The sequence below is a fragment of the Periophthalmus magnuspinnatus genome, chromosome 5, assembly GCF_009829125.3.
Source record: "Periophthalmus magnuspinnatus isolate fPerMag1 chromosome 5, fPerMag1.2.pri, whole genome shotgun sequence".
Classification (NCBI taxonomy): Eukaryota; Metazoa; Chordata; class Actinopteri; order Gobiiformes; family Gobiidae; genus Periophthalmus; species Periophthalmus magnuspinnatus.
The window spans coordinates 16,927,454-16,942,209 of NC_047130.1; the positions used below are offsets into that span (position 1 = coordinate 16,927,454).

The 14,756-nt window shown below is 39.7% G+C and overlaps 2 protein-coding genes across 4 annotated transcripts in view; one reads left to right on the forward strand and one right to left on the reverse strand.

Annotated features, from left to right (window-relative positions):
• Positions 1-1,356, reverse strand: part of LOC117370699 (inositol 1,4,5-trisphosphate receptor type 1) — a 177,087-nt gene extending 175,731 nt beyond the window's left edge. For all 3 annotated transcript variants that reach the window (XM_055222037.1, XM_055222035.1, XM_055222036.1), the window contains exon 1: positions 1,123-1,356. The gene's annotated coding sequence lies outside the window, so the exon portion shown is untranslated. The remainder of the gene's footprint in view (positions 1-1,122) is intronic.
• A 1,080-nt stretch (positions 1,357-2,436) lies between these two features.
• On the forward strand, positions 2,437-12,708 carry sumf1 (sulfatase modifying factor 1). The gene is made up of 9 exons (XM_033966806.2): positions 2,437-2,748; positions 5,210-5,383; positions 5,826-5,900; positions 8,793-8,875; positions 9,460-9,582; positions 9,953-10,067; positions 10,987-11,100; positions 11,181-11,240; positions 11,335-12,708. The coding sequence occupies exons 1-9, from the start codon at positions 2,497-2,499 to the stop codon at positions 11,434-11,436; spliced, it is 1,098 nt and encodes a 365-aa protein (XP_033822697.1). The 5' UTR covers positions 2,437-2,496; the 3' UTR covers positions 11,437-12,708.
• The last annotated feature ends 2,048 nt before the right edge of the window (positions 12,709-14,756 follow it).

A 14,756-nucleotide genomic window follows, 5' to 3' on the forward strand; every position in this document is an offset into this window, starting at 1 on the left:
TTCCCCTATTGCGGGTTATTTTTAGAACATAACCCCCACGATAAACGAGGGACCACTGTATTGGCACAACATTGAAATACAAATCTGTCACTTTAAGACCAGAACATGACTGAAATATGGAGATTATAATATTACATTTGGTATGAGACGATGGTTGAGTTAAAACTGACCAGCTAAAGGTGTGATATTACACAAAACTGACTCTTATGAGCTTTACGTCATGTTATAATGTTGTTCTCTCCTCAAAAACAGACCTGGAGTTGTGTTTTGTTTCATTCACACATGTTTGAGTAACACTTTATTATTAGTCTGTCTACATCTACAAAGCTGAAAATGCTCTGTTTCACCTTGTGATGTCATGAAGTGATAGTTTTAAAGTTGACAGCTACTTTTGCATTTTGTTCAGCAGAAATGGGCAATTCCAGAGCTGAAATGATCCAAATGATTCTAGTGAAGGTGTGTGGAGTTTAAAAAAAACAGTGGAGCACTTCCTGTATTACCACTTTATGACATCACAAGGTGGAACAGAGTGTTTTCTCATCTTAAATATGCACAATTTGTGTGTTAAACATGTGTGAATGAAATAAAAAACACAACTCCAGCTCTGTTTGTGATGAGGAAACAACATTAGAACAGGTCATAAACAGTGTAATATGGACCTTTAAGTATTAGGTCTGGCAGATTGATAATACATCCTGTTTTAGCCTCATGCACCTGCAGGACGTCCCAGAGCTGCAGGTAGGTCTCATGTGGGCAAAGAGCCGCTGACACAAAGCACCGGCCTGACACAAGCCCCGAGGAAAGTTACATAAACCACAGTTCGGCAGCAGCTCGCCAACAGAAGAGATTTAAACGTGATAAAAGTCAGTAAAAAGCGGAACAAGCTCAGGAAAGTTACAATATTTTGAGAAACAAGCGTGCGTCAAATGCGCCCAACCATTCGTGATGTGTTGAAATGTTTCAGACAGAGTTTATGCGTAAAATTCAAGTTTGGAAACTCAAAATTGGGTTCATATCCTGATACGCAAATGTTAAACACAGTGTAGAGTCCAGAACATGTGAAATCAAAGAGTTACAAAGTAAAACTTCTGCCCTTTTTTTTTTTTTTTTTTTTTTTTTTACCTCTCTCGTCGTGAAACCCTCGGATGTGCAGCAGTAGATCAGCGGTGCGCGGTGGAGCAGGACGCGGGCATGTCTCAGTCCCTCCTCGGCGCGTGAGGAGTCTGATCTCTCGGTGAGCTGGTGCGTAATGGCTCCAGGGCGGAGGTGGTGGTACAGCGGGGGGTGGCAGATGTCTCACCCCGCTGCCTGTGCCCGCTCCTCGGCTCTGCTTCTCTCCAACAGGCGGTCTCTTCCCCCAGGACTCGGCTCGGACTCGGCTCGGACTCGGCTGGGACTCGGCTCTCTGGCGCTGTGCCGCTCTTGGCTGCAGAGCGCGCGGACGCACTGGGGATGTCTGGGAAATGATGTCCACAGCAACTCGTCACCAAGGAAACAGAAATGTGTGCTAAAATGTGTTTTGTTTGTACTGTGTATGATAATTGAGCTGTTTTGTTTGTGATTTGATTATTTAATTTTCATTCTGTGTGTGAGGCCTGTCTATTTTTAATTATAAACCACAGTAAACTAACTGTGCATCTGTGAGTAAATCTAACATTATGTATTTTTAGGACTTTTGTGAAAGGGGAAATGAGATGAAATAAGATAATAGAGTTTTTATTAGGCCTAATATTTAAATGTTATATTGTATTGTAGTAATTACCATTCTGTGTCATGGAGAATTGAAGATGAAGACTTAGTGCCAGATATAAAATAAAAGTTCTTAAAATGCCTCATATAAACATAAACACATCAGTTTTCACTATTTATTTATTTTTTTATTAACTTAATTTTGTAAGAAAGTAAACTGCGTTTAAAGTTCTGTCACAAAATGAATAAAACATTTAGGAGGAGAAAAGAGGAGAGGAGGAGGGAGAGAGGAGGAGGGAGAGAGGAGGAAAGAGGAGGAAGAGAGGAGGAGAGGAGAGAAAGAGGAGAAGTGGGAGAGAGGAGGAAGAGAGGAGGGAGAGAAGAAAGGAGGAGAGAGGAGGGCAAGAAGAGGGAAAGAGGAGGAAGAGGAGAGAGAGGAGGAGAAGAGGAGGGAGAGGGGAAGAGAAGAGAGGAGGAAGCGAGGAGGAAGAGAAGAGGAGGGAGAGAGGAGTAGAGGAGAGAGAGAAGAGGGAAAGAGGAGGAAGCGAGGAGGGAGAGAAGAGGGAGAGAGGAGGACAAGAGGAGAAAGAGAGGAGGAGAAGAAGAGAGAGAGAAGAGGAGGAGAAGTTGAGGGAGAGAGGAGGAAGAGGAGAGGTAGGAGAGGAGGAGAAGAAGAGGTGAAGAGGAGGACAAGTAGTTCGCTTCGGGCAGGAAACAGTTAACCTCTTCTTTCAGCTGACGCACCACGTGACAATGCGGAAGTACATCCACAACAGCATGAGCGGGATCTGAACACTTTTTGCAACGATGATCCGCACTTTACTAGTGTTTTTGGCGCTTATTTGTGCGCACTCTGGGCTCTGTCTGGAGGCTTCGTGCGGGGCAGAGGCACAAAGTCAAACTCGGGAGGAAGCATCGAGCTGCGGCTGTGGAAACCTGAAAAGAGCCGCTCATCTGGAGCCTGGTCTGGAGGAGAGTGAGGAGCCAGAGGACAAATATTCTGCAAATGTGAACGAAAATCTGACAGAAGAGCCCGAAACTGAAAAGAAAAGCAGTGAGGTGAGTGATAATTAAGGTGCATTGTGTAACTTTTCTGCTGAATTGCTGGTTTCCATGGCGATGCTACTGGTTTACCCTTCAAAACCAGTAGCATCGCCAATGAAACAAGCATTAAACTTGTCAGTCTTCCTGGAGACAAGCATGTGACGTCACCAGGCCAAGTTACAGGTTAGGTCTGTGGAGAGGCAAGCTAGTGAAGGTGCATGGAGTTTAAAAACACAATGGAGTACCTCTTCCTGTATTACCACATGACATCACAAGGTGGAACAGAGTGTTTCCAGTTTGAGAGAAGAGCTCAGCCTAAATGTGCAGGGTTTGTGTGTTAAACATGTGTGAATGAAACAAAACACAACTCCAGGTCTGTTTGTGACGAGGAAACAACATTAAAACAGATCAGAAAACAGTGTAATATGGCCCTTTAATTGAGAAGTAAAAACTGTACTGTCAGTTAATAATAATCAAATTTTATTACACTTCACAGGCCTTTCAAAGCACTACAGTGTCTGTCATCTTTATCCATTCACTCCACATTCGGTAGTGGGATTCTTCCTCAGGCCCCAGCTGCCCTGGGGCAGACTGGCGGGTGTCGATCCCTTAGTAACCTGTCCTACGAAATGTGATGTGTTTGCAGGAAATCTGACCATCAGTTTTAGGAGTTTTCAGATTATTGAACTATGCATTCCTCAGTTTGCGATCCTATCCATGTTATTCCAGAAGTTGCCATGAGCGGCACCGTTGTTATTCGGTGTGTATTATTTTCCATGGGGATGATCTCAACAGTGAATAATTTCTACAGGACGACAGAGGCGTTTTAAAGCCTCCAAAGAATCACTGAGGTGTTGATCACATGAGCACTGAACATTTTACAGATCAACACTACTTTAGGTCAGATTTTAGAGGCAAAACGTTTCTTAAATTTTCAATTGAAGTGAATGGTATTCCCCTTTAACTGGAAGAGCTCTCACAAAGAAAGCCCAGTTTGGAGCACTTTCAGCAAAAGTGGGCGGGGCCAAATAAGGTGAAATACCGCTTTGACAAAAAAAGACCTTTGTATTTCCTCCTGGCCACTAGCTGACGCTCACTAGCTGACGCTCACTAGCTGACGCTCACTAGCTGACGCTCACTAGCTGACGCTCACTAGCTGACGCTCACTAGCTGACGCTCACTAGCTGACGCTCACTAGTTTACCTCTTCTTTTCCCTACAGTCTATTTCAGGCAGTTATTTTGAGCTTGTCCTTGGTTCCTTTCTGCTGACTCTAGATTGTTTAGATTTTGATTCTCTGGGACTCTTGTTCTTCAGGGACAGGACGCAGTTCCCAGCCTTGAGGAAACAATTGTCATATTAATATTATTATTATTAGGGCTACGAGCCTTTGGTCTGTTTTTAAATATCAGGACAGATGGAGACGTGTGGAGTCAACTGGAGTTTAGGGAGAGAATCAACAAATTACTCAGTTTTTTGGAGAGAATGAGGCACAACAAGCTCAACAAAATTTTTCTGGTAAAGTGTTTGCCACCAGATTGTCTCCATGGAGATGTTACTGCTTTACCTGGAATGTTTCACAGTATGGCATTAAACTCACCTATCTACATGGAAACAGACAGGTGATGTCACCAGGCCAAGTTACAGGTCAGATCTGTGGACAGCAAGACTGAATTTTTCTTGGTGTTTTGGAGCAATGACATTACATCCAATCGCAAAAATGTCTAATGCCATACTGTAGAGCATTTCAGCAACACAATAACATCTCCATGGAGACAATCTGATGCCCCTTTACCAGAAAAGTTACATTTTGTGCCTTTATTCCAGTTTCTTTCGTTGAGCTTGTTGTGCCTCATTCTTTAACCATTGCTGTCTCACTGGCACCAGGACTAAACCAGGACTAAACCAGGACTACACCAGGATTACACCAGGACTAAACCAGGACTAAACCAGGACTAAACCAGGACTAAACCAGGACTAAACCAGGACTAAACCAGGACTAAACCAGGACTACACCAGGATTACACCAGGACTACACCAGGTCTACACCAGGTCTACACCAGGACTACACCAGGATTACACCAGGATTACACCAGGACTAAACCAGGACTAAACCAGGATTACACCAGGACTAAACCAGGACTAAACCAGGACTAAACCAGGACTAAACCAGGACTAAACCAGGACTACACCAGGATTACACCAGGACTACACCAGGTCTACACCAGGTCTACACCAGGTCTACACCAGGTCTACACCAGGTCTACACCAGGACTAAACCAGGACTAAACCAGGACTACACGAGGACTACACGAGGACTACACCAGGTCTAAACCAGGACTAAACCAGGTCTAAACCAGGACTACACCAGGACTACACCAGGACTAAACCACTAAGCCTCCTTCTTTAACCTTTCTATATAATTGTTGTATATAATTGTAAATGGAGGCAACCCGTCCCCTGTGCTCTGTCCTCAGATGGTGCTGGTTCCTGGAGGGGAGTTTCTCATGGGCACAGACAGCCCGGGGGTCCCTGCAGACGGCGAGGGGCCTCAGAGACTCGTCCACATCGACCCCTTTTTCATGGACGTCCAGGAGGTCACCAACCGACAGTTCCAGAGCTTTGTCAATGCTACGGGATACGTTACTGAGGTACGAGAGTCTGCGACTGCTGCCAGGGCTGGGACGTCCGCTGTTCAACCTCTACAAGCTGCTTGATTTTTGCAATGTTTTTAAATAGTAAAAAGCTGCAGATGTTACTGATTTGATGTGGCTGTTAAAGTTCAAGTCTGAGTCCATAATTACCTCTAGATTCTAGCCTGATTTGAAGGTTTTAGAGAGACTGGACAAAAAAATGTTGACAAAATGATTCCCATATTCCTCCCAGCCCTGACTGTTACTCTGGTGTTACATACAGTTAAATTGTTTGGTTTAGCTTTAGAATAAACACCTGAAATCACCTGAAATGAACGTCACAAAAAATGTCAACAGGTTTGAAGTAAATGTTTTCTAATACATTCTTTGTTATAGATCAAATTAGCATCATATTTTTCTCTTCATTATATTGTGATGTTATGTTTTTTGAATTTTCCAGGCAGAGAAGTTTGGAGATTCGTTCGTCTTTGAGGGAATTCTGAGCGAGGCTGTAAAGCATGAAATAAGCCAAGCAGTGAGTACTTCTGTTTAAGTGTTTTTAATAAAAACCTTGAGTCAGTGTGTGAAAATGTTACACCACAGGCTTTATTTTGTGTCGTTAATATCATATTTAAAGGTCCATGTTACACTGTTTATGATCTGTTCTAATGTTGTTTCCTCATCACAAACAAACCTGGAGTTATATTTTGTTTCACTCACATGTTTAACACACAAACCCTGCATATTTAGGCTGAGTTCTTCTCTCAAACAGAAAACACTCTGTTCCACTTTGTGACGTCATCAAGTGGTAATACAGGAAGTGCTCCACTGTGTTTTTAAACTCCACACACCTTCACTAGAATCATTTGGATAAATTCAGTCCTGGAATTGCCAAGCTCTACTGAACAAAAGATAAAAGGAGCTGTTAAAATGAAAACTACCACTTCATGACATCACAAGGTGGAACAGAGCATTTTGGGCTCTGGAGATGTTACAGACTAATCATAAAGTGTTACTCAAACATGTGTGAATGAAACAAAACACAGCTCCAGGTCTGTTTCTGAGGAGGTAACAGTATTAGAACATGACTTAAAGGTCACAAGAGTCAAGTTTGTGTAATATTAAATTCACTTCATAAACATCTAACAAATATAAAGTTAAGTTGCTTTTTCTAACATATTCCACATTATGGCATTAAACAGGTTTATCTCCAGGGAGACTAGCACTTGGTCAGATCTTTGTAGACGGAAGCCTGCTCACAATGAAAATGTATGTTCAAGGTACAAAAACAAAAATGCCTTTAATAGAATAAATGCACAATAATACAAAGTTACACAGTGGAGCTTTAAATCAGTCCTATTGTGCTTGTGTCTCTATAGTTCTCATCTCTGACTCTGTGGATCATTATGTTAGAATTTACACATTTTAAATCACAATATTCATCTAAAACGACTTAATAAAAGAAACAAATCTGCTGACTCCTGTGTTAGAAAACGGCAGTGTCCAGTGGGAGCTGATGTCACCGTAAACGTCATCACAACAAAGACCTGTGTAGCTGTTGGCGCCCCCTATGGACAGCTGCACATCACACTAGAGCAGCACATTTTTTTTCATTTGTACCAAAATGACGACGCGACGCTGCCGAATCCTACGAGTATCACCGATTAAGAAAATATGTCACAGTGGGCGTGTCACAGTGGGCGTGTCACAGTGGGCGTGTCACAGTGGGCGTGTCACAGTGGGCGTGTCACAGTGGGCGTGTACAGGTGGAGGTTAAACGGGGTGTAGAGGAGGAGCTTAAAGATTACTCAAACATGAATCACTCCAAATACAACTTCAGAGGCTCAACGAGAAGAAACAACTAGAACATGGATAAAAAAGTCTGAAAAGTCCATTTTGCAGAACAGCTCTGATTTAAAATACAGTATGTCTTTTCTCTTCAGAGCTTGGTGCCAAATATTTCACAGTTTGGTCTAAAATGAGTGAAATTCCTTGGTCTTATATCACATTCAAATCTTATGGCTGCCTTTCATCTTTCTGCGTCTCTGTGATCTATCCACTGTCTAAAAACTCATATTTTTAAGCACGTCAGCAGCAAGTATTTCTAGAACTCGCCCCAAGAACTCGTGAACTTGTTTCTGTCAGCTGGGATTAACTCAGACGTTTATGACATGCTTTTTAAGAGAGAGGGAGGGAGCTGAAAACGGCAAAATAACTGCAAGATTTCAACTTTCAAGCAAATCCAAGCAGATGTGGATTTAAGGCTTAACTTCATCTGGTCTCGTCAGAAAGGATCAGGAAAAGTTACGTCTTTAAAGTTTGTATTCACATTTTTTTGTTGAGATACTTGGCTCATTGTTTTGTCTTTGGTCTGTTTTAGTTAAAGTTTTGAGGAGGTAACAGCATTAGAACATGATTTAAAGCTCAGTTTTGTGTGATATAGAACTATTACACAAAACTGACTCTTATAATGTTGTTTCCTCCTCATAAAAATACCTGGAGTTGTGGTTTGTTTCACTCACACATGTTTAACACACAAATCCTGCATATTTAGACTGAGTTCTTCACTCAAACTGAAAACACTCTGTTCCACCTTGTGATGTCATCATGTGGTAATACAGGAAGTGCTCCACTGTGTTTTTAAACTCCACACACCTTCACTAGAATCATTTGGATCATTTCAGACCTGGAATTGCCCATTTCTGCTGAATAAAATGAAAAAGGAGCTGTTAACTTGAAAACTACCACTTGATGACATCAAGGTGAAACAGAGCATTTTGAGCTTTGGAGATGTAGACAGACTAATGACAAAGTGTTACTCAAACATGTGTGAATGAAACAAAACATCCAGGTCTGTTTTTGAAGAAGTAGCAGCATTAGAACAGAGATCAGAAATAGTGTGATATGGGCCCTTTAAGCTTTGAATAGTTTCATTTAGTATTATTGTTATTATTATTATTTTATTTCTTTTGTAACTTACTGTGTTTTACTTTTTATTATTATTACCAGTATTATATATTATTACTATTTACCAGTTTAAATCTTGGTTTGTTATGACTTCCCTCACTCCCATCGGGTTCTAAATCAGGGGCCTCCAACCTGTAGCTCTCCAGCCTCTTCCAAGCAGCTCACCAAAGGATTTCTGAATTTTATGTATTGTACTGAAAAACTAAAATTGTATTAATTACCATTGTAAATGTATCATTTTGCCTAACTCTGGACTAATGCATGAATAATGGTTTATGTTTTATAGGCATCTGTGCCAGATCTAAGGTTTGCCACGGCACTAAAATGTTCTCAGTTTCTTGCACCCTCTAAAATGAGTAACGTTGTCATTTTGTAAAGGTAGCTCACTGGAGGGAAAAGTTTGGAGACCCTTGTTCTAAATAATACTCCATCTATAGTTACCTGGTTGTGTGTTTTGAAGGTGGCTGCTGCCCCCTGGTGGCTCCCGGTGAAAGGGGCCAATTGGAGACGTCCTGAAGGGAAAGACTCAAACATTATAGACAGGTAAATATTATAGACACGTATAAAGTGGCAGTAAAGAGTCTATAATAAAAACACAATCCTTTAATGAAATTGCAATTAAAATGCCTTTATTTTGACAAGAATTTAAAATGACTTTATCGATCCTCAAGATGATTTTATTTTTACAGACATGAAATTTAAAAACACAAAAAAACAAGATTATAATAGATTAATTACAGATGTAACTCAATCCTAACACTACGTACAAACCAACGTAAGACTTAATACACTGTGTAAAAGTGTGTAATTGTTTCCTTAGGATTATAAGGTTCTGATGTGTTTTATAGTTTCTATATTTAGGTGAAACCGTGTTTTCTGTTTGAGAGAAGAACTCCGCCTAAATATACAGGGTTTGTGTGTTAAACATGTGTGAATGAAACAAAACACAACTCCAGGTCTGTTTGTGATGAGGGAACAACATTAGAACATGGATAAAAAGTTTGAAGTATACCCCTATAATTCTAAGAGGATGATGTGTTTTTGTCTATTTTAAAATGAGCCGTGAGTCTGGAGTAAAGTTGAATTGATGTAATATTAAGATAAAAACCTGATCATTCTAACCTCAGGCTGGATCACCCCGTTCTGCACGTGTCCTGGGATGATGCTGTGGCGTACTGCTCCTGGCTCCACAAGAGGCTCCCCACTGAGGCCGAGTGGGAGTTCGCCTGCAGAGGAGGACTCAAGGACAGGTACAGCACTTTACTCATAATGAACACATCTGATCCGGTAAATGTTAATTATAGACTGTACATATAAACGGGCATAGCTAACCTGCTAGCGTTGCGTTCAAAACAGGAAGTGATCATGGGCGCACTTCCTGCTCCATCGATTCTGGCTCCAATTCACTTTGCATTGAAAAACTGTGTCCTCTCTCTGTAACTGCTGCTGTCCTTGTAAAAAAAAAACCTGCACAGCTGTAGAGAGAGAAATCAGATTACTGACCTCAGATGTAGATGCAATAATCTGATTACACCTCAAATCTGATCATTATCTGATCATTATCTGATCATTATCTGATCATTATCACATGTAAACATCGTGTCCGTCATGTCCACACAGGCTGTATCCATGGGGCAACAAGCTGACCCCAAAAGGACAACACTACGCAAACCTGTGGCAGGGGCAGTTTCCATCTGAGAACACCGGAGAGGACGGATTTGTCAAAACATCTCCAGTAAGGAAACTTTTTAACATTTAAAGCCGTTGTATCAAAGTTTTTTGTATTAAAAAATATAATAAAATGTATAAAAAGTTATTTCTCACTTTCCAAATGCTTTGCTTACATTCTAATTACTCACTGCGACGTGTTTATAAGCATTTTTCACAACGTTCAGATGGCAAAACTGAGTTTTACTATCATGCTAACAACAACTAGCATGCTAACAAAAAATATATTTAAAAGTATGCAAAGTTTTCCAGAGTTATTTCTCACTTTCCGAATGCTTTGCTTGGGTTCTAATTGCTCACTGTGATGTGTTTATATGCAGTTTTCACAATGTTCGGAGGGAAAAGCAATCATGTTTCTGCTAACAACTAGCATGCTAACAGTGCACCAGCCTTACTTCCTGGTTTGCGGACGATAAAAATCCTTTCATCATTGTTGTTTATAATGTTGATTTTGGAGAAAAAATGTAAATAATGTTTTTGGTGGGGTTTTTTCAGCAATTCAGTTTTTTTTCTCCAAAAAGTATTTCCTACGCAACATTAAAGGTGCATTGTGTAACTTTTCCGCTGGAGCTCACTGCTCATCTTCATGGAGATGTTACTGCTTTGTCTGGAATGTGCCACAACCTGGTATTGGACTTGTCTATTTCCATAAAAACAACCACATGATGATACAAAGCTAAAGTACAGATCAGATCTATGGAAATGTGACTCCGCTCACAGTAAGAATGTTTGTATTTCAAGGTATTTTTGAGCCATAAAAACAACTTAAACTAACCAAATGAATGCAAGATGGATATGTTTAATGCCGTACTGTGGGATACTCCAGACAAAGCAACGACGTCATCGTGGAGACCAGCAGATAGAGAACCCTACTCCAGAAAAGTTCCATAGTGCACTTTTAAATGCTGTTGTCTTGTGTTGTGTAGGTGATGTCTTTTCCTCCTAATGGTTTCGGGCTGTACGACATGGTTGGAAACGCCTGGGAGTGGACGTCCGACTGGTGGACCGTCCATCACACCACAGACCGACAAAGCAACCCTGTGAGGACCTGAGAATCTCACATGGATTTGCACTCCATAGGATTTATTTTTATTTCAAATACTTTCATTCTCATGTCCAGACTGGTCCTGCATCAGGCTCAGACAAAGTGAAGAAGGGAGGATCCTACATGTGTCACAAGGTAATTTGACCTCTCTCAGCATGTACACAAAGATTTGAGCTGTTGATGCTTTAGTTAAATAAAGTATGTTACATTTTTTTCTGTGTGTTTTCAGTCGTACTGTTACAGATACAGATGTGCAGCCAGAAGTCAGAACACTCCAGACAGCTCCTCTTCAAATCTGGGCTTTCGCTGTGTGTCCCAGGACCAATTGTGACCTTTAACCTCTGACCCCTGCAGCTGTGAATACTGTTTACAAAATACTGTCCAGCAGCAAACCCCGGGACTAAGATGGAGACTTGTACATTTAAAAGACAATAAAATATATATTTTTTATTTATTTTTAAAGGGCTCTAGTTTGGAAAATGCCTTTGACCCACACACAGATTATACGACAGCTATTTGCGAAAAAAAAAAAAAGAAAAGACATACTGTATCCATTTCTGTCTCCATGGAGATGTTATTGCTTTGTCTGGAATGTTCCACAGTACAGCACTAAACGTATCCATCTTTCATTTATTCATTTACTCGTGTTTGCAATGCACAAAAAAAAAAACACCTTGAAAAACTGTGAATGAGTATCGCCTCTCCGTAGATTTGACCTGTCACTTGGCCTGTTGGTGTTACCTGCTTGTTATACGTTTAATTCCCTACTGTGGAACATAACATCTCCATGGAGACGAGACTTTCTGCCAGAAGAGTGACACAGTGTACCTTTTTTATACCGCATTGATTAATTTGCTGTAATTTCAGATTCAGGTGAAGCCATAGCGATTAACAATTCAAAACACAAGATTATACCATTTGATTAGTAAAAAAAAAAATCTATTCATGAACGTGGCACATTTTAAGAAACATGTTGCGTGAGAACCATATGGACACAACAGCGAGGAACAAGCTTTTTAATCCAAACAGATGCTTTTTGATGAGAACCATATGTAAACAACCATCTGACACTGACTCTATTCTAAGCCCCATTTCCACCAGCACCACTCTACTCCGCTCTACTCCGCTCTACTCAGCCCCTCGTATATTTAATGATACTGTTTCCATGGAAATGGCTCACAACAAAGCGACGTCCAGTGCTTCAACCAATCAGGGACCAGCAGTATTTTTAAAACCTGCCTCTGGTTAATAATTCCTCACCTCCAAACTGAGCGGTGCTGCTGGAAATGGGCCTTTAGATGGTTGTTTTTGTGATAAGGTTCGACAGAGAGAAGAGATCGAGGTCAGGACGCACCGATACCGATACTTGACTATTTTGATGGATCAGATATCAGTCCCAAGATATCGGTCCAGTCGATATCCCATTTTGGTTTATAAATCAGTGTAATAAGACGTTTTACTTAACAATACTGGCCCAAACACCGTTGTAATAGTAAAGTGGTATTTTTTCAAAGCTGTTGTGTAATTACTTTATATGATAATCGTATCCACATTGGTATTGGAACAAAACAAAACAGGATTGGCGCAGTATTCAAGTCATTGTTCAAAATCAAAATATTTTTAAGATTAACTTTTATTAAATTTTTCCTTGATTTGGTGTAAAAATGTAGGGACTGGAAAACTAATATTTATACTTCTGTAATAAACTTGGATTAGGACACAAGTGTCAGATTATTGCTGTAGAACATAATATTTGATTTTGTATATATTTTTGTAAAGAAAATGATTAAATTAATGATTCCTTATACAATTAAATATATAAAGTTGCTGGGAAGTGATTGTCTTCTTCTGACCCACCATGGAGACACTACATTTCAGTGGTTTGCCTCTAGAGGGCAGTATGATCCTGTGCCTAGAAAGTACTGCATTTTTCTCAACTTAAAAATGATTTCATGATATAATTTCTGGCCTAGTTTCACCTTTAAAACCCTATAGCGGACTAGCAGACTTCCAGTGCAGTTTGTAGAAAGAGGATTGAGAAAAAGAGTTCAAACTTTTGTAATATTGAGAAGAAAAGAACAATATTGTGCAAAATGATCAAAAAGTATTTATTTCGATTTATCGTGTTTACATGTTACAGCAGAAAGAAATCAGCTAATCAAACAACAGAAGAACTCTAGCTTATAATAATTAACATAATTAACCAATAATAAAGAAACTGATACTTTGCAGTGACTGTATGTGTATGTCTATGGTGGAATGTTCAGCAGTTACCATGGTGACACAATGCACACATTAGCAAACACTGTCAAAAATGTTTAACACTGTCTGAAAAATACTTAATGGATTTAAACAGTACATTTCAGGAGCCTGTGATCACTTGAGTGTTCATGGTCCTGTTTAGGAGTTTGATTTTACACAAAAAGGTGAAAGTGACTAAAAACTGTTGGCTAATGCTAGCTAGTTTTTGGCTGTAATGTTACGTGACAGGGACTTGTTTAACAGCACAAATCAGCTCACCTTTGTAATTCTAAATAACTATTTATGGTCAGATTGTGTTACAGTTCAGAATAAAGTCTAATTGAGTAATAGAGCTTCAGACAGAGCAGTGCCTACAGTTAGAATATTAACGACATCAGCTGCAAAGTATCAATAAACACAATTTCTAGTGCACCTTAATAAAAGAAAAAAAAACAAAACATTAAATTGTACGTCTAAATTTACACCTAAAATAAACAAAAGTCTTACTTCTATGAGAAAAACAAGAAAAATCCAAAAGTTTAGTTGATACAACATTACCTCACAGTCGCTAACACTCCTCATTAAACAAAGCGCTGTCAGCTTCACGGGAAAATCTCACCAACTCCGTTTCAGTCAGTGCACAAAAAACTGTTTCACAGAAGCAAAAGAAACATTCATTTCTACTTAATTAGCAAGAGGAGCCGCTGGGTCTGCTGTGAAATATGCACGCTAAAGCAACACAGGGGAACTTTTCTCACAATATGGCGGCTAAACGTTGAAATAATGGAGTTAATTTTGATGGGACAGCAATGACTTTTGTTTTGATCCGACACCGAGACCTAATATTAGGTCTAGAATTGCAATATTGATCTGATATCGATACTGCTGTGTTCTGTATAAAATGTATAAAATAAAAAATAAATAAAATAAAAAATAATACAAATAAAATAATGCAAATAATAAAATAATAAAAATTAATACAATTTGAAATAATGATAATAGATGCGGTGTAGGTGTAGGGCTAAATGTTCTCTTGTGCTCCTTAAACTGTGAGTGAAAAATATTTGCAAACCTATGCAGGGAAACCAAAATATGAATGAATTGGTTTAAAAACAGCATTTTTTGAGAATTTTTAAGAATGTGAATGAAGGCTTTTCGATATCAGATCAAATATTAATATCCTGGTATCAGTCCATCCATCACTAGTGCTGCATGGTTCATAGAAAAGTTTAACAAACAAATAAAACATAATGAAGGACAAATTATAAAGAGCAAAGCACAGACTGTATAAAGAAGTGGACTAAGTGAGTGTGATGTCACCCACAGTGTTTGGCTCCAGTCAAATGAAGCTCATCGCGGATAGAGCAGTTATAGGGGCCAATTTGGAGCTGAATTTCGACCGCGAGTATC